Here is a 21,412-nt window from a genome sequence, read left to right as displayed (position 1 = left end):
CAGCTGCAGATCTTGGGAGGCAAGTTGCAACTACATGTGCAATTAAGTTTCCAAAATACTAACAACTCTGTGCTGGTCCTAAACGCAAAAGAAAAACCAAAACAGAGGCTGATGCTCTGAGCATGAAAGATAATAAGCAGTAAGTGTGTCTGCATACCTGGAAGACTGGCAGCATAATGGTTTTAAATTACAGAAGCACTACTCTGGAAGACGATGAGTATCTTCTGTGACATGTCCATGCTTTCAGCGAGGTCTTCAAAGCCCCCACACTCAGAATACTGAAGTGGAGCTAATTTACTTAAGCCCCAAAAGCTCATTTCCTTGCTTCTGAACTGGCAGGGACAGCAATAAAACAAGAAACACAAGGTATGCCCTTCCAGGGCCCCATTTATTAACTGAATATAAAAATAAGATCATTTAAGTGCAGAGGCACAGTAATCCACTCCGTGGTGAAAAGATACCTTGGGTTAGCAGTAAACAGAGTTTACAATACCTTGTAAACAGATCTCTTCATAAGCAAGAAGCACACTGAAATATGACACACACTAGATTAAAAGTCCCCTCTTGTAACAGTACTCCACACTTCTCATCTGGCTATTTGGGAGCACTTCACAAAAGGTGACAGCATCCTTTGCTCTGTTTTCAGAGGAACACACATGAAACAAATGAAAACACAGCCTGCACTGTAAACAGCTGAAAAGCACTACAGCATTTTCAGAGGGTGGCAACTTACACCTTGTTAGATTTGTTTATAAATGAATTATAATGGCCAAAGCTACTGTGCATTATGAAAATGTTAAAAATTATTCCTTTTTTTATAGTTTTACAGCAACCTGTTGCACAGTTGAATAAAAAATTATTATTTTTTCTTAATACAGTACATGGCATTTCTCCTCAATTGCACTAGAAGTAAATTTGGAAGCACTTTCAGTTTGTGTTATAGGCAGATAGAAAGGAAAAACAAGTCAGGCAGACTTTGAATCTCCTTTCCATCTCTTGCCCAGTATTTATCCCCACCTCTTCACATCTCTGAGTCCACATACATTCCATTGATCAGGTAATCCACTTGTGTGTAATCTTTCTTCTTGTAGCTCTCATAGGCCTGCATGAGGAAAAGAACTATAACAGTTATGAAAAAGAATGTACCAACTAAAAGCACTGCAAGTAGTGAACTTTTATCCACTAAGTACTGAGTCAGGGGCTCAGCAGCAATGAGAAGATACTCATTGTTTGTGTCCTGAGTCTTTGTGAGGCCCGAAGTAGTTGTTTTGGCTGCATCTGTTGGAGCCATGGCTGTTGAAAAGACATCAGATGTTGACTTTATCCCATGTTCAGTCGTAGTTGCTACTGTGGAGGCTGTAGTTAAACCCATGGCACCTCTTGTAGAGCCCAGAAGAGAAGTTGATTCATTCAAGGATGCTGTGGTTATATTTGCTTCTGGATTTAGATCTGGCAACATGCTAGTATGCATTGGATTCACTGAGCGAGAACTCTCCGTCAGGATGGCATGCGTGGAAGCGGCGGAAGATGTTCCTGCATCCTGTGGGATGGGGGTGGTCAGTGTTGTGGTCAGTGTCTTCAGGTCAGCTCCAGCAGTGGTGGGGCTGTCAGGGTGAGGAGCACTGGTGCTGGTGGTACTCAGCTTAGACTGCTGTGCTTGGGTACCTGCTTCAGAAGTAACGGTGAGGGGAGCAGAAGTGGGGGAAACCGCTGAAACAGAGCTACTATTTCCTGATTTTTGGCTGGTGGTCATTATCTGGGTGACATGGCTGGAAGTGGGAGCAGAGATGGTACCTTGAAGGGGAGAAAAGGCAGAGGATGGCACAGCTTTAGTAAAGGTATCAGAATCTCCAGGGGTGTTTGAGGCTTTGGCAGTTGTTTCATAAGTGGTAGAGAAAGTTGCATTTGTAATGTTTGTTGTTGTGGTGGGGGCAGTGGTGGTAGGATTGCTTGCAAATGTTTTTCTAGTATTAGTTGTGACATCTCTCTTCTCAACACCAGGCAAACGCCTCAAATGAATATTGTGAGTCTGAGCAGTTAAAGAAAACGTGTTTTCCGCACTGTGTTGGTCAACCCGTGCATTCAGCATCCTCTCCGTTTTCTGCAGATCGCTCTGGTGGTCAAGCACGGCTGTTTCCCATTTGCCGCTGACAATTTCTTCCAAAAGACAAAACAAATTATCTTTGTAAAAATAAAAAAACTCTCAAGCTCAAATCTAACTTCAACCCCCCAGCATGCAAACCAGAACAAATACTTTGCAGCACACACAGTACAAGTAGAATAAATCAGCCCTGAATTCAGCAACAATATGAAAGCTCAAGACCCCCCTGCCTTTATTGAACATAATCCCTTTGAGGTTTTTTGGTTTGGTGTTTTTCTGCCACTGACCTCTAGTATTTGCCCAGCCAGGGAGTTAATTTCACAAAAGGGGAGTAATGAAGTAGAGGTACAATGCAGAAGCACAGTATCAACAGGAGCAGTCTTATAAATGTCAGCTTCTGAGAAGAAGACTCATGCTTTCAAAGTTACACATCACCGACAAAGCCTTTGTGCCTAGATTCGTAATTTTCACTTGTCAAAATTGAGCAGAAATTTCTACTTACACCTTCATACATCAGGATAATTTCCTTCACAACTAAGTGAGCTAGATTTATAGTGACATAAATCCCATCTGCTTATCACAAGTCCAGTTGTTACATTGCAGAGAAACCTTTGCCAACCCAAAACTATGAACAAATTATTTTTTTCTAAACTTGGGTACAATGGACTTTTGAAACAAACTTTAGAAGATTGATTTCCCAATTATAAATAAGCTCAATTTTGTTACTGTGTCACTTTATTAAAATTGAATACCCTGGTACTGGAAAGTCACCATGAGCAATTGCTGCTCTGATTGAAGGAGTCTGTTGACTCTGGAACAAAATTCTGGCAATCTGAGAGAAAAACAATGCCAGTACATTTTCCTTTCTCTGAAGAAAGATATAAATACATCTGTTATGCCTTTATTTTCACTGGGACAGCATGTGGCATGCAAATGGCGTGAATGAATGATGTCTTCAACATGGAGACAAACTGTTACTCAGTAAGCGCTACAAAAGCTATTCAAAGACACATCATGCACTCATGCAAGTGCCAGAGCCCCTAGGACAAAGTGAAACAGTTACTCCAGGGAACTGTACCTACAGAATCACCCTGCAGGCATTTCACAACCCATCTTCCTCAGCTGAAAGCTTATCAAGGGTTAAATGTAGGTATTTAAGGCAAAAGAATCAGGATCCTGGATTTCCCAGATGCCTGAAATATGGCTTTACCTGCAAGCAGGTCTTGGATGTCTTGTTCTCCAGCATTCTGGCACACACTCAGCTGGTGACACTGCAGGAGGAGGCAGTGATTCTGGTAGGGCACAGACCAATTACAGCGATGGCTCCCTGAAAACAGCAGAGAAAATGGATTGCTGCACACAGGATACCAAACACGCTGCTTCGTGGCTCTAATTAATTGAAGAAATAAAAAAGAGGAAAAAAAGCCCCACAACCAGAAAAACCCCCAAACCACACAATATCTACAAGGTCTGGCCTTAAAGGATCCTGACTTCGCCTTAGTGCAAACAACCAAAGAAAGACAATGAAACCAAACTGTCCATGTAGCCTACCCACCTGTTTGTCTTCTGGTACTAGCATCTCCTGACAACAGCAGTTCACTCACCCAGACAGTGACAAACTAAGTGCACTACAGTTAGGACCCATGTAAATTCATCTGGATGTTTTCATGAGGAAAACAACCATTAATGGCCATTAAAACCAGCATCTTTATTAGTTCCTAGCCACCTGAATGTCAGATATTCATCCACCTGAGCCAAGGTCTCATCTTCACCACAGCAACACCAGGTTTTTGTACGAGCTACAAGCTTTCTCATCTGGCGAGACAGGGCTGGGACCTTCATAAGGACAGCTCAAAGACTCTTTAAGATGTTTAATTCTTTGTAAAGACATCTCAGAGGTGGTGAGAAGGTGTTTCCCTCAACAGATTTAACAGTGTGCTTGGTTGCAGGACAAAGTGATTTCTTCTAAGGCAGAAAATGCATACAAATACCCAGGAGCAAAGATTACTCGTTCTAGTGCAGCTGTCTACAACAGCACTGCTCACTTGCAAACATCTGGCAGCTGGGAATAATCATTCTTCAATTCAAGTGGCCTAACACTGTTTGCACGCTATCAGTGCACACCAACAGCACATGCTGTTTCTTATGGAAGCTCGAAGGGCCCTGGGAAGCAGTTGTCCTGGATTCAATTTAACCAAGGCTGTCAGGAGTTATTCAGCACCACACAGAGAAGCAGTAACTATAAATGCCTGTAAACAACTGGAATTAAGAAAGTCGTCAAAGGAGCAGCAGAGACCTTCAAGGAGAAGAAAACACAGCTGGAATTCCATCCAAGGGACAAAACCTCACCTGAAGCACCTGGGTTCTGACAAGCCTGCCTGCATTGCTCTTCATTTGTAAGCCTGTTTATTTGCACTACACGGACTCCTCTCCCTTTTAGAACAGAAGATCGGTGTTCACATATACAGATGGAAATCAGCAGGAAGAACACAATGGCAGTCCACATCTTCAGGGCTGGCCTTACAGGGAAGCTTCTCTTCCCACAAGAAATTCTCTCTTATATCAACTTCAGATCCACTGCAATATACCTATTAAAAAAAAACCAAAACAAAACAAATGAGCAGGAATAGAAAATAAAAGCATACAAAAGGCAGGAAAATATCATTACACATCACAAACAAGCAAGGGCTCAGAGGCAGGAGAAGTAAAGACCTTTCCCAACTTCCCAGAGAGGTTCTTTCTTTGGAAAAGGTACTTTGCTCTCCTTCCTTCACAACGCAGTGGAGAACAGCTTAAGTCAATAGCCTTGTGTACAAAGGCATTCTCAAAGCCCAGTAGCAGGTGGCAGTACAGATACAATGTCTTTGGACTCATCCTGGCACCCTTAATCTTGTGCCCAGGCTCAGCAGAAGGGTTTTCACCAGTTTGAGCACACTGATAATAAGGGGAACTATAGTCCTGGGCCCACCTTTACACCAAGTCAGTCAAAACCAAGTAACCAAGGTTGATTTCTTCTTTGGTTTTACTGGTCATTACAAAAAACTCAGAGAAATTTTGATTGAAAACAAGCAAAACCCACTATTTTGGGTCTTACAAGACATTACACAGACACAGCTGTTACTGAAGAATAGCCACACCCAAAAGTAGCCTTATCCCCACAAAAAACAACCAATAATGTCTTTCCTTCATTATTAACACACCCATGTGCCTTTGACTCAATAGAGGGGCTTCTGTCGCTCAAGGCACTGGAACAGCTCCCACTGACATCAGAGATTAGTAGCTTCTACCTGGGTTTACCCTCTTTAGTAGCTTCTATCTGGATTTATCCTCTTGCTTCTGAGGTTTTTGGAGCTTTGCATGAGCCTCCAAACAGTTCAGTCTGAACCAGACCTACTATAAACCTCTTCCCTAAGGAATTTTTAAGGGCAATCCTCTTGCTCATCATTAAAGCAAGCTTCAGTCGCCATCCTGAAGTTATGAAGAGAAATGTGACAGCCTTCAAAGAGTGCTGAGATTCAGCTTTGTGTGACATCTGAGATGGATGCGATGACTGCAAAGGCAGTTCACAACACAGAATGAGCAGCATGTGTGAATGGTATAAATACCACAGTGAAGAACATCTAACTGTCCGCAGTAATGTGCGTAAGACCCTAATTTAGCCATCCAGGCTAGAAGTCTCAGTTTCAACCATGAGAACTCCAGTTTCAACCATGCTTGTGAATTTAAGAATCTAATAGCTATTTCTCCCCCCAAAAAGTCCCAAATAATGTTTGTTAGCTGTGACTCAGATTGTAATATTTTTATGCGTTGTACCACTAAACTTTTGTTTCCAGTTTTCCCTTCTGCTATATCCTAAAGCCCCAAACAGGGCAACAGAGTTTTAGCTTAAAAACCACCCTGTCTGAAAAGGGGTGAAATATAGGCAGCTACCCCAAGCTCCTCAGAAGGTATACAATATACAGGTACACACTGGACTGTCAAAGAGCCAAAGATGGAGACAAAACTTGATACTAAAATGCAGTGCCTCAAATTCAGTTTTCCTAGTATACCTTCAAGTTCCCTGAGGAACTCAAGAGTTTCCTTCCTGCCTATTTACTCTAGTAAAAAGAGTTATTTTACCTGTTGAAAATAGATGGAGCATTTTTAGATCTGCTCTCCCAGAGAGATGGGAAGCCCAAAATGATTGTAGGGCCTTTGTACTGCTGACCTCAGCTCATGCACCCCTCTTGAGCTTTCTCCCTGGAGCAAGTGTGCACAGCATCATGCTCATTTTGTGCAAGCAGGTTTCTCAGGGCAGCCAGAAATTCAAGCCTGCATCATCTCACCTGGCAGCTGGAAGTATTTCTAAATCTGACCTGACAACAGAAGTCCTGGCAGGGAAAGGCAGCTCAGCAGCCCCATCTAGTCCTATGTACCAGCGACTACGCCCAGTGTCCAGCCAGCACCAGCTCTGCCAGGGCCCCTCTCCCATCACACACTGTGCAAGCACAACACAGACTGGCCTTGCTCTTTCCTTATCATTTCTTCCAAGTGCACTCTACCAAATTTGAAAGAATCAGGACAGGAGAGGAGATGACCTGTGCAATACCAGCACAGCCTTTGCAACACACTACACCAGCATCAGCTGCTCAGGAAAGCAGCCCCACGTGCTCATCAGGGAATTAACAATACTAATTTGTGCTGCTCAGCCAAGCCACTTTCCAATATTTTTTCCACTCTCCCAAACTGCAAGGCACTTTTACAAGTTTGTCTCAGCCATTATCACACTCTTACTGTCATTCTTTGTATATATTGTAGATTAACCGTTGAAAGCTGCAGTTGATAAAACAGGGAGCAAGGGGGAAAGCAAGGGAAAACATTAAATATTCTGCCCACAAGAGATTTTTTTTTGTCCAGAGCAGACAGCAAGAACTTCCTTTAAACTCCAAATCCTTCAACCTACAGCAAGTGAATTGGGTTCTGTCAAAGACACAAGAGGTATCTCACCTCAGAGCACTGTTTGCCAACCTGCACTCCCATCCCATGGTGCCAAAGTGCACTTTTAAAAAGCTCACAGGTCATAGGCAGAGATTCAGGAAGTGTTTTTTTACACACAAAGAAAGAGGAAAAAAACTCATCATTAATGTATTTCACATTTGAAAGAGTGTAGCTTATGTCCCTTTTCAAGGTCCAGGGTTTATAAGAAGCATTGTTTTACAACCTAAGAAGTAACCCTGAGAATAAATTACCCATGTAATAATGCATGCATACACTGTTTCAAATAAACTAGTAAGGAATAACAGCAATGAATACAAACACTAAACATTTATATATGAGTCTTTTGCCATACCTTTAGTAATAATTTTGCGATTATAATTAACACCCTCAAAGAATAAACATCTTGCATTGTATTTTAAAACTGCAGACGTAATAGCATTATAGCTATAAATAAATACTATCATTATTATTATAATTAACATCTCAGTTTTACAACAAATAAAATATTAATATTAATCTCAATCAACCCAAGAACTACATATATTTGCAAGATCAAATGATCACACCAGTAGCTAGAAGCTGTTGCATTGACATGCATCCCCTATGCAAAGGGATGTTTTGTATCCCCAACCACATCAATTCACTACAAGTCCTACCATCACAGCTCACTTTGGTTCCACTTGACTGCAGCAACTGCAGAGCAAAACAAAACCCCAGAAAGTGACTGTCACCTCTTCCAAAGCACCTGGCAGCCTTTCTGGATTAGGCCAGCATTGGTTTAGGAGGACACGCCAAGCTCAAGCACAAGAGATTTGTCCCCTCTTTCCCTCTCACTAAACATGGACTCCTCAGAGGCCAACTGGCAATACCTCCCCCTAAGGCACTCAATACATGATTATAAGCTTAAAACACTTTTCAACATCCTTTAGCCAATTATAAAAATCCCTGTGCAGACTGCAGGGTGATTGTGTGAAGCAGACAAACACAATGCACAGACTGTATCAGACAAGCAAACAGCTCCTTTCCAAGACCAGTGAGAGGATAACCAGTTGCAGCCACATTTTAATGCAGTACAGATGAGGTTTGGGATGCTGTACTAAATATCAGAAACCCCAGCTAGAGGTGTGGTTTTTTGGCCTCTTTCACCTTAGCCAATTCCATTCATCCAAAACAGGAGTTACAGTTACTTGCAGATCACTTTTCCCAACTTAACAACTGCCCTCTATATCACAAGAAATAGGCTGTATTTCTGACTTCCTCTCACACTTTTAGTCACCCCACATGGTTCCATCTGTACCCAGAGACCCCTCTGAGCCCACCCCAAAAAACCTACATCCCAAAACAGCACTAACTAAACCTTATCCAAACCATGTTGATCCCTGTCTGGACAACACAGTGCAAGAGATGAATGCTACTGTTCCCCTCAGACATAATTTTGAGAAATTGTGGCAAAATTGACCCCTCAAGCACTACTTTCTCCACCTATAGAACACCCCCAAAGAAATTCAAAGCCAAACTAAAGTAAAACCAAACCACAAAAGACAGCAACAAATAAAGTCTGGGAAAAAGACTACACTCTGAAAAATGCAAAGTTCACTTTTGTTATCTGTGGCTGTAACTCAGCAGGGAACAAGCATGCTGGCAAACCAGAATAACTTTGAGTCAACAACTGAATGACTGATGACTTTGCAGTGTACACACATTTCCAGAGGGCACTGCCTGTTGGGTTTCAGAATAGTTCCTCGCTTCTTGCTGATCTCACACTGCTTAAGCCAAGAAATTTACACAAATAATAATAATAATAATAAAAAAAATCATTATTTCAAAGAACAATGATTGGGATGATGTTGCAAGAGCAGAGAGAAGCCCATGGAATATAAATCCCTTGCCTCCATGCCCCCCACCAGCAGCCTCAGCTGTTCCTGGTTAAGCAGCTGCAAGGTGCACGCAATGACTGCACCAGAGTGAGGAGAGATACAGAAATAGACAAAAAAAACACACAAAAAAGGGAATGTGGGTGTTAGAGATCACAGGTACAAAGTGTGCAAAGTAAATCATTTAGGGCAACACATGCTCTTTTGAGCTGTCATTGAGGAGCCAGTAGACACTGCCTCAAAACTCATGCTCCTAAGTGTGCATGGAATAGCTATGAAATACAGTCTGAGTTGCAAAGAAACATTCTATCTTCAGTATAATAAAGCAGGGAAAACGGGTGGAATACCTTTTGCAGACAACAGTGCTCCTCTCTCTCATCAAATTGAGAAGGCATAAGGCCTGTTTCCCACTTGCATTTGCTGCTAAACACTTGACGTGTTGTCAGCTTCCTAAACAAGTGCAACATTTCTCTCTTTAGAAAAACAGAATTAAACAAGATTTTGCCAAGGCAAGACAATCATATCTCATTGTAAATCGAGGCAAGAATACAGGAGATAGGGAATCTGCACTGCAACCCTCAGATGCATTTTACTTCCCAAGCTTCTCTCCAAGACTGAAGATGCACATGTAGATATGTTTGGAGACAGAAGGGGCAACACCAAGGCACACGAGGCTGACCCAATGTCAGCTGAGTGTGACCAGATGAAGTTATATGATTTTCTGAGCAGCAGATTTAGAGCCATTAAGTTCCTTTGGCTCCCCAAGAAAGTTTTGATAAGCTGCAAAGCTGTTTCTACCAGCTTTACCCATCTCCATCTCTCTGTTCCTTGGTTGCACACTTGGCTCCTCTCTCAGGAGGAACAAGGGAGACAGCTTATACAGTTGAGGACACTATTGAGACTTCATGGTGATCATGGTTTTCCTCTGAAGAAAAAAATATTAAAGCCTAAAATTCCTAAACCAGCATCACCCATCCATCATCCTTTCTCACCCATATTAGAGCCATGTGCTGCAGTTCTGATGCTGAGAAGTACTACTCAGCAGAACATTTTTCCTGTGAAAAATGATCAGACAGCTATTTGATTTATGAAAATGTGCCTTGTTTTGAAATATCTGAAACAATCTAGTTTTAATATACAGAAAAGCAAGCTGCCAAAGGCTAACTGCATAAAGCTGTGACTGAACAATAAATCTGTCAACAAAAATACCTTTAAGCAATAAAAATCTCTACTATGGCTCAACTGCAACCTTCCCATGTCTGGTCTGCACCCGAAGCAGATAGAAGTTTTCAGACGTGTTGTTGTCTCATGGGAACTGGAGATCATATGCAGGGCATTTCACGCCATGTGTTTCAAATTAACCAGCTTTCAACAAGACCCTCAAAGGAACCATCCCAGTGGGCTCCCACATGAACTCTGCAGCCTTGAACTAACACAGAGCAAAGTTCATCAAGAAGGGTAAGAGGCCACCTCCTGAGGTTGGTTTCTCCAAGTGCCTGCAGCAGCAGGTACTCTGCAGGGCAGGTGCTTCATGCTTGCTGAGGGATGGCTTTAGAAGCTAGAACGAGCACATTCCACATGCACAGAAATAAACTGTGCCTGAGGTGCTATTAAATCCAAAACTGACAAGTGTGGCACTAACAGAGACTTAGCAAGCAGAAACTTGGTAACAAATAACAGCAACACAGGTACAAATAACCAAGTGTCACTTCTGGAGCAAGTGCCAGCGTGTTAAAGCCTGGTCACCCACCCACCTCCTGCCCTCCAGAATTTTACCAGAGTCAGCAAATTCCTGACAATCCAGATCAATTCAAGTTTCACTGAAATGCTATCTTCCACTCCAGATATTTCTGAGAAGTCATTATGCTCCTCTTCATGCAGCTGAAATACTAATTTTAGGCTCATGGTAACATAGGACATACCTCCATCCAGAACACAAGGTTCTGCAACTTTGCTCAAGAATTTAAGCCTGTGCATGGTTTTCAGCAGGGTTACACACAGCAAAAATGTCACCTTATGTTACAAGAGCATCAGGCTGTGGGAGCTCAGAAACTCAGGAAAAGTTCACAGAGCCTGGAAACAGCTAAAACACAACCCCAGTGGAATGACTGAAAGGGACTGTCTGCTCAGCCCTAAAACAACCAGAAGAAATGTAAACATTTTTGGCTACTTCTTTCTTCAAGGAAGCAAGATCTTTGTGCATACCCTGAAATACAGAAAATAAACACAAATTAAAAAAAAAATAATTAAAAAATCCAAACATGTGGCTCTACCTCCAGTTATCCTCACAAGCAAAACCTGAAGGGTCCTAGATTACAGGAGGTTTCCTCCATTTAAGCAAACAACTCAGGTTAAAAAACAAAGGTAGTTTCATATGGAAGACCTCTGGTGAGATGCAGCAGAAAGACACTGCAGCTTATCTCAATGCAATATGACACTGGGGAGGTTTTCACTATACATGTTAGGACAAAGAAGAGATTCTCCCTAAAGTCTCCAAGCCAGGAACACATATATAGCGATATCAAATAAAGTTTGCTGGCACATGCATCACTGCTTTGTGATTCTGACAGCTTGAAAGGTGTGGAAATCACAGGGCAGGGTGGGTGGGAAAGCATAACCAAATCTATTTTTTTCCAAACAAAGAAAGAGTTAAATGCAATAGCAGCTCTCCTCATCCTTGCTGGTCTTCCCTGTGGCAGGTTCCTCTTAGCCAGCAAGTCTTCAGGTCATGCACCAACCTGAATTGAAACCTGTTATCAGAACATAGAGGAAAAACATCCTTCCCTCTCCTTACTCTCACGGGCTGCCAAGGCAGCATCTGCAGAAGTGCTTCAGACCAGCTCTTGGGTTTCATCTCCTGCACACCAACAGGGCAGCAGCTGTGCTCTCCTACCTTGTTCTGGGTTTCCTCTTTTCCATTTCAGAATAAACTCTTTATTACAGTTTTGAGTCTTGATACTCAAAAACTGATTAATAAAGTAAAATAAGCTTGGTTTGAGCTCCTCAAAGCCCTTCCAGTCTTCCAGCTCTCCAGACCTTGCTCAAAGGTGTTCCAGTATTACGGAGCCCCTCATTCATGGAAGAGAGATTACATAGGCAGCAGCAGATTCTTCTGAACCTTTCTGAGCTCAATATAGAAGGTCTGTCCATCTGTCTGTCTGCTGCTGATGTGGCTAAAAAGCACTCCAAAACTATCCCAGCAGACCACCTGAATGTCATGGGCACCTACAGGAAGTCAGCAGAGCAGCTCACCAAGAGAGATTACAACTGCCACAAACATCAGCTTAACTTGTACCAGACACAAATGTGCAAAGTGCTCTGTATTTGACTGGACAAATGGGGTCACCAATACAGATATTTTCAGAAGCCATTTCAGATGCCTCTGTGCTTATATCAGTCTTCAATACTTGCTCAGCAGTACAGCAACAAACATAGAAAAAAACCCAAAGTTGAAACCTCTCTCTCAAATTTTAATACCTGCTGTTGTAACAAACCCAAGAGGTTATTCTTACTCCTCCAGGAGCTGTGACCTAAAAGCATCAGGAAGACTGAACCAATTAGAAACTTCTGGCTACTGATAAAGATGCTCCGATCCTGTAATGAGGGGAACGGTGAACTAGAAAAGCCAAACTACCAACAAGATAAACCCTGGTTACACCCTGGTTCAAAGACGACCTCACCATACACTAATTATCTAGGCCAAGAGTTTCCCTGGGAGATGTTGTCCAAGCTCAGATGACAAAAATAAGGGAAAGGACGAGCATGGGAAAACCACACTATCAGCAGAAACTCTTACTGCTTGCTTCTGAGTGATGTTCTGAAGACTTCAGTTCCACTGTACTCCAGTACAAAACTGTCCAATATCATCAGATCACCATTACAGGTAAGGAGTCAACAGATGGAACAGACTGTGACTGAACGAAATCAGATACAAACCAAAAGATGTGCCAAGAATGAAATAATTCACACTTCAATTAACATGCACTTCTACCTATCAAACAACACCTTTTGTTTCAAATTGTTTGCTGCTAGAGACTCTGCAAGACTGGAACGAAAAATGGCTACAAATGCAGAAAAGTGAGAACCCAGGCAGCCAGCACTGAGGTACAACAACCTCAACCTCTTCAGCCTCTTCCTTTAAACAAAGTTTAGGACCCTCAGAACTAGAGCCCAGACTAACAAGTCCAACTCGAAGGCTGAAGGGTCCCATTGTAGGGACCTCAAACCTATAAACCTGCTCTTGCTCCTGTTCAGCTGTAAGGAAGGGGTTAAATCCTACCAGTACACTGCCTCAGAACACAAGGTGAAGTAGCACCAAAGCTGCTTTCCTCAAAAGCTGCAGTTTGTAGTAAACCAAGAACTGCCCTACATAAGCAGCAGAGTCATTCCTACAGAGTGTCAGGAATCTGAGTGACACAGCCCATGTTTGGCATCACAACTGTCAACTACTGAGAAATGTGTTTGCTTCTTAAAATCGTCCAGAAATCTGAAAATTCCCACAAGAGATCAGAGAAAGCACCAGACAGCAATGGGTCAGAGGACCAGAAGGTTCTTCAGGCTCCTTCTCTATTTTGGGTTTAGAACCAGCATCTTCTCGGGATATAATGCAGAAGGGCACTTTCACTTCAGTTGCCTGGAATTATATCATGAGGTAAATCTGCCCAAGCTGACAACAGAGCAGAAAAACTGCACTGCAGTGAGGATCATGTGTTGAGGATTTTGGGGTGATTTTTAGGTTTATATGCCTTTTTTTCTGACAGACATCTGAAAAGGAACTTGCTTAGCAAACATCTAGTACCTATAGGCCAAGACAGAAAATTCTCTACCTATGCAGATGCATATTAACATCTACAAAATCAAACAACCTCTAACCATTTAAACTGCTTGCCCACCGTTTCAGTCTTTGCTTTTTAAAGCACTTCCATCCAGCAGTAGCATTCCTGGAGATGAGAGAAAAATACTGAACTAAATTTGTCCACGTATTTTATTTACAAATTCTCTCCTTCCCCCAGACATCTTTTATGCAGATGAATTTCTGTATGAAATCCTGTGTTACAGCTCTATGCTCACTGGATGGCATTCATTGTATCTTCCTAAGAAGCAACTACAAATGTGAATGCCCGAGTCAGCCGTTTATCAAAATTTTGGAGCATGTATTTTAACTCCAGAAGGGACCTCTGCAGGTGTTATCTTACTGATTTACTGCAAACAAATTTGTCCCAAGACATGTAATAACTTAAGAGCTCATTCAGTAGAGGGGTTTGTTTTCAGTCAGCTCCCAGGGGGCAGGTTGCCTACTCCGCAGTTTGCATTACATCTGTTTCCACTTTCAGAGGGGTCAAAGACCAAGTGCAGAACATACCACCCAGAAAGAGCTGCTTACTAATATTGCTAAAATCTGCAGGAAAAAAAAATGGCAACCAAAATCCCCCAACTCACCAGCGTTTTCTGCTTGTATCTTATTTTTAAACACTTTCATTCAGATATTCCTTAAGAGGATGGATCATCAGCGCTGGAAACCCACTTCTGCTACAGCTGTTAAATCATGTATTTCATATTTCATTGCATCAACATACATCCAGCTTCTACACATTACAAGATTTTCAAAGCCTAGAAATCCTTGCTTCCCTTGCAATGGACAGAAAAGCAACATACAGGAATCTACAAATACATGGGATTGAGTCAAAAGCTATTTGCTAAACAGCAAACAAACACAACATCCTGCTTTTGCTTACCAAGTCAGCTGCTAACAAAAGCCATCTGCATTAGAGCTCAGACCAGGCCACGTGTTTCTCAAACTCAAGCAAGTGTCCCTGAAGAACATTATGAGCTGTTTCCACATTAGCATATCTCTCTTAGGCAGTAATACCCTAAACACACAAAAACTCACATAACTTTATGTGTGAGAATAAGCCTAGCAGAACCTGTGGAACCTGTGACACGCATAAAATTGAGTGGTGTAGCCACCACCAGGCTCATGACACTGCAATCCCTTGCTGGCTTCACCATCCAAAATGTGCCCACTGGAGTCAGGGATATCCCAGACATCATCAGTGATGCATTTCAGTCACAGCACATGCCTACTCCAGCCACCTCAGAGATGGTCATTACAGCTAGAACACATGGCTCCTGCCACTTCCAGTGCAAATATAAACTGCTGGCAATCCCTTAAACAAACACCATCATAGATGAAGATGTAACTTATGTCTTAGCAATGCACACTTGCAGCCCAGAAAGCCTGGGCTGCATGAAGAGCAGCATGGCCAGTAGGTCAAGGGAGGGAACACTGCCTTCTACTCTGCTCTGATGAGACCCAACCTGGAGTGCTGTGTTCAGCACCTCTCCCATGAGGACAGGCTGAGAGAGTTGGGGTTGTTCAGACTGAAGAAGAAAAGATCCTGGGGTGACCGCATTGTGGTCTTTCAGTACTTAAAGGAGGCATATAGAAAATAGGGAGATGGACTTTTTACAGGGGAAGAGAGTGACAGGACAAGGAGAGATTTAGCTTATATGCTAGGATTAAGTTTTTCCTCATGAGGGTGGTAAGGCACTGGCACAGGTTGCTCAGAAAAGTTGTAGATATCCCTCCTCTGAAAGTGTTCAGGGCCAGGTTGGAAGGAACCCTGAGCAATGTGATCATCTCTGCCCATGTCAGGGGGTTTGGAACCAGATGATATTCAAGGTCCCTTCCAAGCCTAACCCTTTTATGATGGGAATAAATGCTCTTTGCTTGCACATAGAGAATTTCAAGGTATCACTGGGCAGCTGTCAGAAGTGTCCATCCTTAACCCCCTTAATAAGCCAATCTCTGTTTATCTTATGGAAAGAAAAACCCAGAAAGCTTTTTTTGCCCCACCACATTCTCCTTTTTTAATTTGATACAGGAGTTTCAACCTACATGCTACTGCCAGCAAGACAACACACTGATGATGTAAAGTTTCATCAACAGGATTGATGGCATAGAGGAGATTTGCTGACACAAAAACACCAGCCCAACCTTTGTAATATGGGTTAGTCCACAGCACAACAAGGCATCAGTTCAAAAGAGCAGAGCAGAGGCAAGGTAGATAAACCCTCCCTTATCTCACAGGGTGGGAAAAGGGGTGTGAAAAGATTGAGTCATTCATGTCTATCTATAGGAGGAACTGGTCAGAGCTGGAAGTCAAAATGAAAATCAAGTCTCTTGAAATCCAGCTTAGTACACAGGTACAAGTCAGCTTTTCCTATGAAAGTATGTATGTATTGTGTTATTAGCAGCGTCTCAGAACATCTGGAAATACCTGCTGTGGCATTTTTCTTTTCAGATGGAGAGAGGGAAGGAGTGTTCCTATAACATGAATTACAAACAAATCAAATTCCTGTATCAATTCTGATATTCAGGGCATGATGAACACCAGGAAACGTGGAAGTAAAGAGGTAACACAAATGCATGAAGCAGCTTCCTCTCCAGTTAATGGTTGTTCAATCTTAGACAGACCCCAAATATTTCCCTTCAAGCAGTTTGCATTCAGACCACTTCTACCTTTATTTCCTGTTCTTCAGTTTATTCCTGCTTGGTGAACAGAGATTAATTTTGCCCTCACCCATCTGCACATGCTCAGGTCCTGCTGACTTCTACAGAGTTTCTCTCTACTAACTGGCTTGTTTTACAGCAGTTTCAAATCTATCCAGAGAGACCAAAAGCAAAAATAATGATTTTGAGTGTAGAAACTTACCATGCAAACACTTGTAAATGCTTTCTTGCTGTCAGGAATTATTGCGCCTTTAGGGAAAGCAAAAGCCAATAAAAGCCTGAATACAGTAGGACTACAGCTGAAAGCATAGGAAAAAAATGTGTAAAACGTTATTGTATGCAACCAGAGACACATTTCTGTGAGACTGTCAAAGCATTTTCACAAAGAGGTGGAAGAGTGGAAAGGTTTATCCTGCTTTCTATACAGAGAAGCCAAACAAAAAAAAAGATAGAGAAGAAGACTCAGCAAAAGAACATGCTTAATCCTATTAAAATTAATGAGATTTCATCCTGGTCTCCACACACTAGCTGTAGTAGGAGTTTAACTTAAGTGGATTTAAAACCAGATTTAGTTAAAGTGCTGCAAAGTCTCTCCTCAAGCCAAACAAATATAAATCCAACACAAACATACATGTAAAATTCAACACAAATTTTATCAGCCACTCTCCTTCACCCTCTTTTGTTTTTTTTAAAAAAATCTGAAACCAGGACACAGGGACACATGAGAAATATAGACTGACATGTTTTGCTGGTCTATTGCATAAGTAGTTCTCTTGGCCTGGCACCAAGTCAGAGCCAGGTGGAGCCTGGGAAGGCAAACCCAATGCCCTGCTGGACAGTCATTGTTAGCAGAAGCAGTGAAGGGGACTTGCTGAATGTCTCAGTAAGTAATAAAAAGGCTCTTGTACACAGAGCACCTCTCCTTCCCTCTCTGTGTTCTTCAGGAATAACAGATGTAACTACGGGGTCTCATACACATGGCCACATCTGTAGAACACAATTTAGTTGTCCTTTAGGGGACACAGCTGTCTCCTTTAGGAGACTCAGCCCAGCTGAGTCTCCCCAAGCAAAGGTGCCAAGAGCTGTGGTGATGCACAGAGATAACCCAGGCAAACCCCTGCAACCCACAGGCCAAACTTCCTGCTCAAATAGGGGGACCAGCTGGTTCCTCAAGCTGGTGCAAGATGTACAAACGAACTGTGGGTCCTGCCACCGTGGGGACAGTCCAGCTGGCTGCAAATAAACAAGTACCCATATCCCTGGCTCTCTGCCTTCTGTTTCTTTCTTCATAGCACATCATCCTGCAGGAAAACAACCAACCAAACAAGCACCCAGTGTGCTTTCCAAATGCTTGACAGCAACCATTTCAAACAGGAGGAAAGGACATGATGAAGAATCCAGACCCACACACTGTCACACCGTTCCAGAGATCCCGCATTCTGCAAAGGGTGGTTAAAGACCAGCCTTCCCACCACAGCAATGCCACCACTGGTTTCAGTCCCATCCAGTTTGACTACACAGCACCACCTTGGTGCCAGTGCAGCAGCACACCTACCTCTCAACACTAAAACCCATGATCTGAGCTGTGAGGAGGCTGTGCCCAGAACAGCAAAGAAAAATAAAGCCCACAAAGGAAATTAAAGACTGTCAGACATTTTGGCACCCATGGTGATGGACATTCAAAACTGCCCTGAGGAAACCTCATCCCAGGGAAATCACAAGAACAGCAAAGCAGAGCCCTCAGCTAAATGCAAGGTTTTCACCTACAGAACCATAGCAATGAGCAAACCAGACAGCAAAACAGCAAGCACCCAAGTGCTACTTTACACACCAGCAAGATAATCATGTGGTTCCAACCTTCAAGAAGGGGATCTCCATACCACAGCAGAGACAAGCTCTCCTTCCCTGAATGAATTGCTGCACCACAAGCATGCTGAGCATCTTACCTGCATGGGGACTCTCTCAGATTGCCAGCAGTCAAAAGCTGAAGGAGCTGTGAACCCAAAATGCACCTGCCTGCACTAATTTTTAGCATTGTCACTGTCCCTGCAGTGCATCCAGAAGCATCCTTAGACCCAGCTGCCAATTCACAACTCCTTCACTAACTCCCCCAGTCTAAGCTGTAGGAAGGGAACCAGAAATGACTGGAGAAATTAACACATCAAATGCTTGCTACCATCAAGCAAGAGAGGACCCAATAGCAGTTTATTTCACAGGACTTCTTGGCTTCGCTATCAACAAAGTCAACAGCCCTTTCCACACCCAGACAGGCTGGATATCATTGACATGTGGGGTATGACAAATGATTACACCTGCAGAACAGGCTGGAAGCTGGGAAGGGAACCAGCCTTGCTGAACCAGAGCACACAGTGTCAGATGGCATCCAGCACACACAGCAGGGATACTGCCCTCCCAGTCCTTTTAAGGGCAGGAGGAAAAAAAGTCTTAAAGATCACATTGTCTGGCTGCTGGTTCAGCACAACCCGTGGAGTTTCATCCAACAATTACTGTGTTGGACCTGGGTGGGAAGGGTATCTCATGTGCCTCACAAATGAGCTTTGAACCAGCATGTGCATGACACCTCCTTCAGAAGAGCATCCCATCCCAGTTGAAACAAGGACAAACACTCAGCTGCTGTGGGTTGTCACTGCTCTGCAATGCACTACCTGAGGAACTACCTGCAAGTCCTGGTGAATTGACTGCTTTTTCCTCCAGCTTTCCCATGCACAATCTCCATTCATTAATGTTCCTGCAACATTTTCCCTTGAAAATTTAGCCAGTAACATACTAGTAAAAAGTCTGCTAGTACACCTCCTGTAATCCAGGCTATGCATCCAGACATTTTAAACACATCACAAGGTCTTCAGTACTGAAGTTCTTCCATCACCAAAGCTTGAAATTTTGCTTGCAATTTACTCCTGTAACCTTCAAAAAGCCTGTGCCAGGAGAATTCCCTTAGAAGGCAGAGGCTTCAGGTTGTATGGATGTGCCAATAAGAATTTCAATAATAGATAACCAGATGAAAAGTCTGTTTCCTGGCAGATGGGTTCATAAATCCAGAAGGGAATTTGCAATTAAAAACAAAAAATAAAGACGCCCTCACCAACATGTTAAGAGGCATGTGGCCTGGAATTTCTTCCAAAAAAGTACTAAAACAATACATGTGTGTATACATGCACTACACATAAAAGCCAGAACCAAGCAGCAAACACGCACAACATGTACAAATCTACTACAGACACAAAAGCTCACAAAAATTGATGGATTTCTTCTAAACAATCCATTGCCACATAATGGGCTGCATTAACATACACAGTAGTGGTTGATTATGGTAGATAAATTTGATTAATACAAATATACATGCACTTTTGAGACAAAAACATTGCGTCAACCTGCATCCTAGAGCCTAGTTTTCAAAGCTACTGTTCAGTCACAAGCCCTCTGAGGACTAAAGGGCACCAAATGTTCACTATCAGCAAGTTTACATTGCTCATCAAAACTGCATCACAATCTGTCTGAAGGTGGGGAGGATTTCTTGGGTTTGTCCCTCCAGTAAGCAGTCTGATAACTCACTTTATCAGGAAACAGCAGTGGTGTGGCATGACCAAGTCCGGCAGGGATTCAGCCAGCTAACATCAAGGCACATTACTTGACACAATCCTGCGACAGGAGTTTTCTTTGCCAATCCTAGAAAACAAAGTTTGGGAGACAGAGAGGAAAGTTAAAGGATTTGCTGAATGCACCAGATGAAGATTCACTGCAATAGGATACCCCCAGAGAGTGCTGTATTTGAGAGCTTGGTCAAAGAACGGTGTTTACTCTTCCTGCCATTTCCTGGACTCCAGCTGATACCTTGCTAACATTGCCCAGGGCACAGTTAAACCTTCTGAAAACCTTTACTTAAGGTAGGGTAAATTGAAAAAGATTTCAGGACGATACCACAGGATGCCACTTACCAGCGTAACCTCACTTGCACACACTCAACATTATTCATTTGGACACACGATATATTTACATATCAGCGATGCCGTGCCTAAGGGTGGTGGCTCCTACAGACACGGCATCTTTGAGGTGGTCCACAGGGCCTAAAAAAATGTTACACTCGGGCGGTGAGTTACTTGCTGAGTCAATCACCTCTTCCCGCAATGAAACCCAGTTCTCCCCACTAACAAAACCATCTACAAGCGTTCACAGACTGCAGGGGAGCACAGCCACCGCTCCCTCCGCTGCTGCGGGGGGAGGACAGCAACTTACGGCAACATTTATCGGTAACTCGTGCCGCAAATGTACTCGCAACTTGTGCGGCGGTTCACGGGAACGGCTGCCGAGCCGCCGCTCCCCCCTCGCGGGCCGCGGCTCCTCGCCCGCCGCACCCGCCCGGGCTCCGCGCCCCCGCGAGAGCCCCGGCACGGCCGCTCGCCCGGCACCGCGTCCCTCCCGCCCGCGCTCCCTCAGGCCCAGGACGAGTCACCGCCCGCCCGCAACTCACGACGTGGCGGAGCCCGTGGGAGGACGCGCTCCCGGGGCGGGAGAGGCGCTCGGCCGGCGCTGGCGCCGCCCCCGCGGGCAGGGAAAGACAGGGGACGGCAGGGAAGAGCCCCGGGAAGGGAAGGGACACCGGAGCCCCGCGGCCCCGCCACATGCCACGGCCGGGCCCCGCCCCGCCCGCGCCCCCTCCGCGCCCCATTGGCCCGCCTCCCCTGGCCCCGCCCCTCCCGCGCGGGCCCCCGCCCCCGGGCCCCGCCCCCGGCGTTCGCCCCGGAAAGGCCCCGGGAAGGCCCCGGGAAGGCCCCGGGGGCAGAGGGCGGGCGCTGCCCGCGGAAGTGACGAGCGACCGCGGCCTCCGGGAGCCAGCGGTGGTGTGCGTGAATTACCCGCGGCCTGAGACCGGTGGGTCTTTGCAGTCGTGGCTAGGGCACAGCAGCGACAGGCTGTGCTCACACGAGG

At 44.0% G+C, this 21,412-nt stretch overlaps 1 protein-coding gene across 3 annotated transcripts; it reads right to left on the bottom strand.

Moving 5' to 3' along the window:
* Nucleotides 1-362: 362 nt before the first annotated feature.
* On the bottom strand, nt 363-21,120 carry C5H11orf24 (chromosome 5 C11orf24 homolog). Of its 3 annotated transcripts, XM_015632289.2 has the most exons (6): nt 20,955-21,120; nt 20,039-20,152; nt 16,668-16,764; nt 4,451-4,689; nt 3,312-3,428; nt 363-2,157 (listed from the first exon to the last, which is right to left on the bottom strand). In XM_015632289.2, exons 4-6 carry the CDS (start codon nt 4,605-4,607, stop codon nt 1,022-1,024), a joined length of 1,410 nt encoding a protein of 469 aa, XP_015487775.1. In that variant the 5' UTR covers nt 4,608-4,689; nt 16,668-16,764; nt 20,039-20,152; nt 20,955-21,120; the 3' UTR covers nt 363-1,021. The 3 variants fall into 3 exon arrangements, with proteins under 3 accessions (XP_015487775.1, XP_015487774.1, XP_015487777.1); XM_015632288.2 differs by lacking the exon at nt 16,668-16,764; XM_015632291.3 differs by lacking the exons at nt 16,668-16,764; nt 20,955-21,120 and adding an exon at nt 20,720-20,737.
* Nucleotides 21,121-21,412: the final 292 nt, after the last annotated feature.

The sequence above is a fragment of the Parus major genome, chromosome 5, assembly GCF_001522545.3.
Source record: "Parus major isolate Abel chromosome 5, Parus_major1.1, whole genome shotgun sequence".
Lineage (NCBI taxonomy): Eukaryota > Metazoa > Chordata > Aves > Passeriformes > Paridae > Parus > Parus major.
Note: the sequence above shows the minus strand (reverse complement) of the source record. Positions and strands in the feature narration are given on the sequence as shown.

Excerpts from the sequence above, each read along its gene's own strand:
- C5H11orf24 (XM_015632289.2), bottom strand. The coding sequence starts at position 4,607 with ATGTGGACTGCCATTGTGTTCTTCCTGCTGATTTCCATCTGTATATGT. Across the intron at positions 3,429-4,450 it reads TCAGAACCCAGGTGCTTCAG|GGAGCCATCGCTGTAATTGG; the intron begins GTGAGGTTTTGT and ends TGCTGTTTTCAG. Across the intron at positions 2,158-3,311 it reads CATCCAAGACCTGCTTGCAG|AAATTGTCAGCGGCAAATGG; the intron begins GTAAAGCCATAT and ends GTCTTTTGGAAG.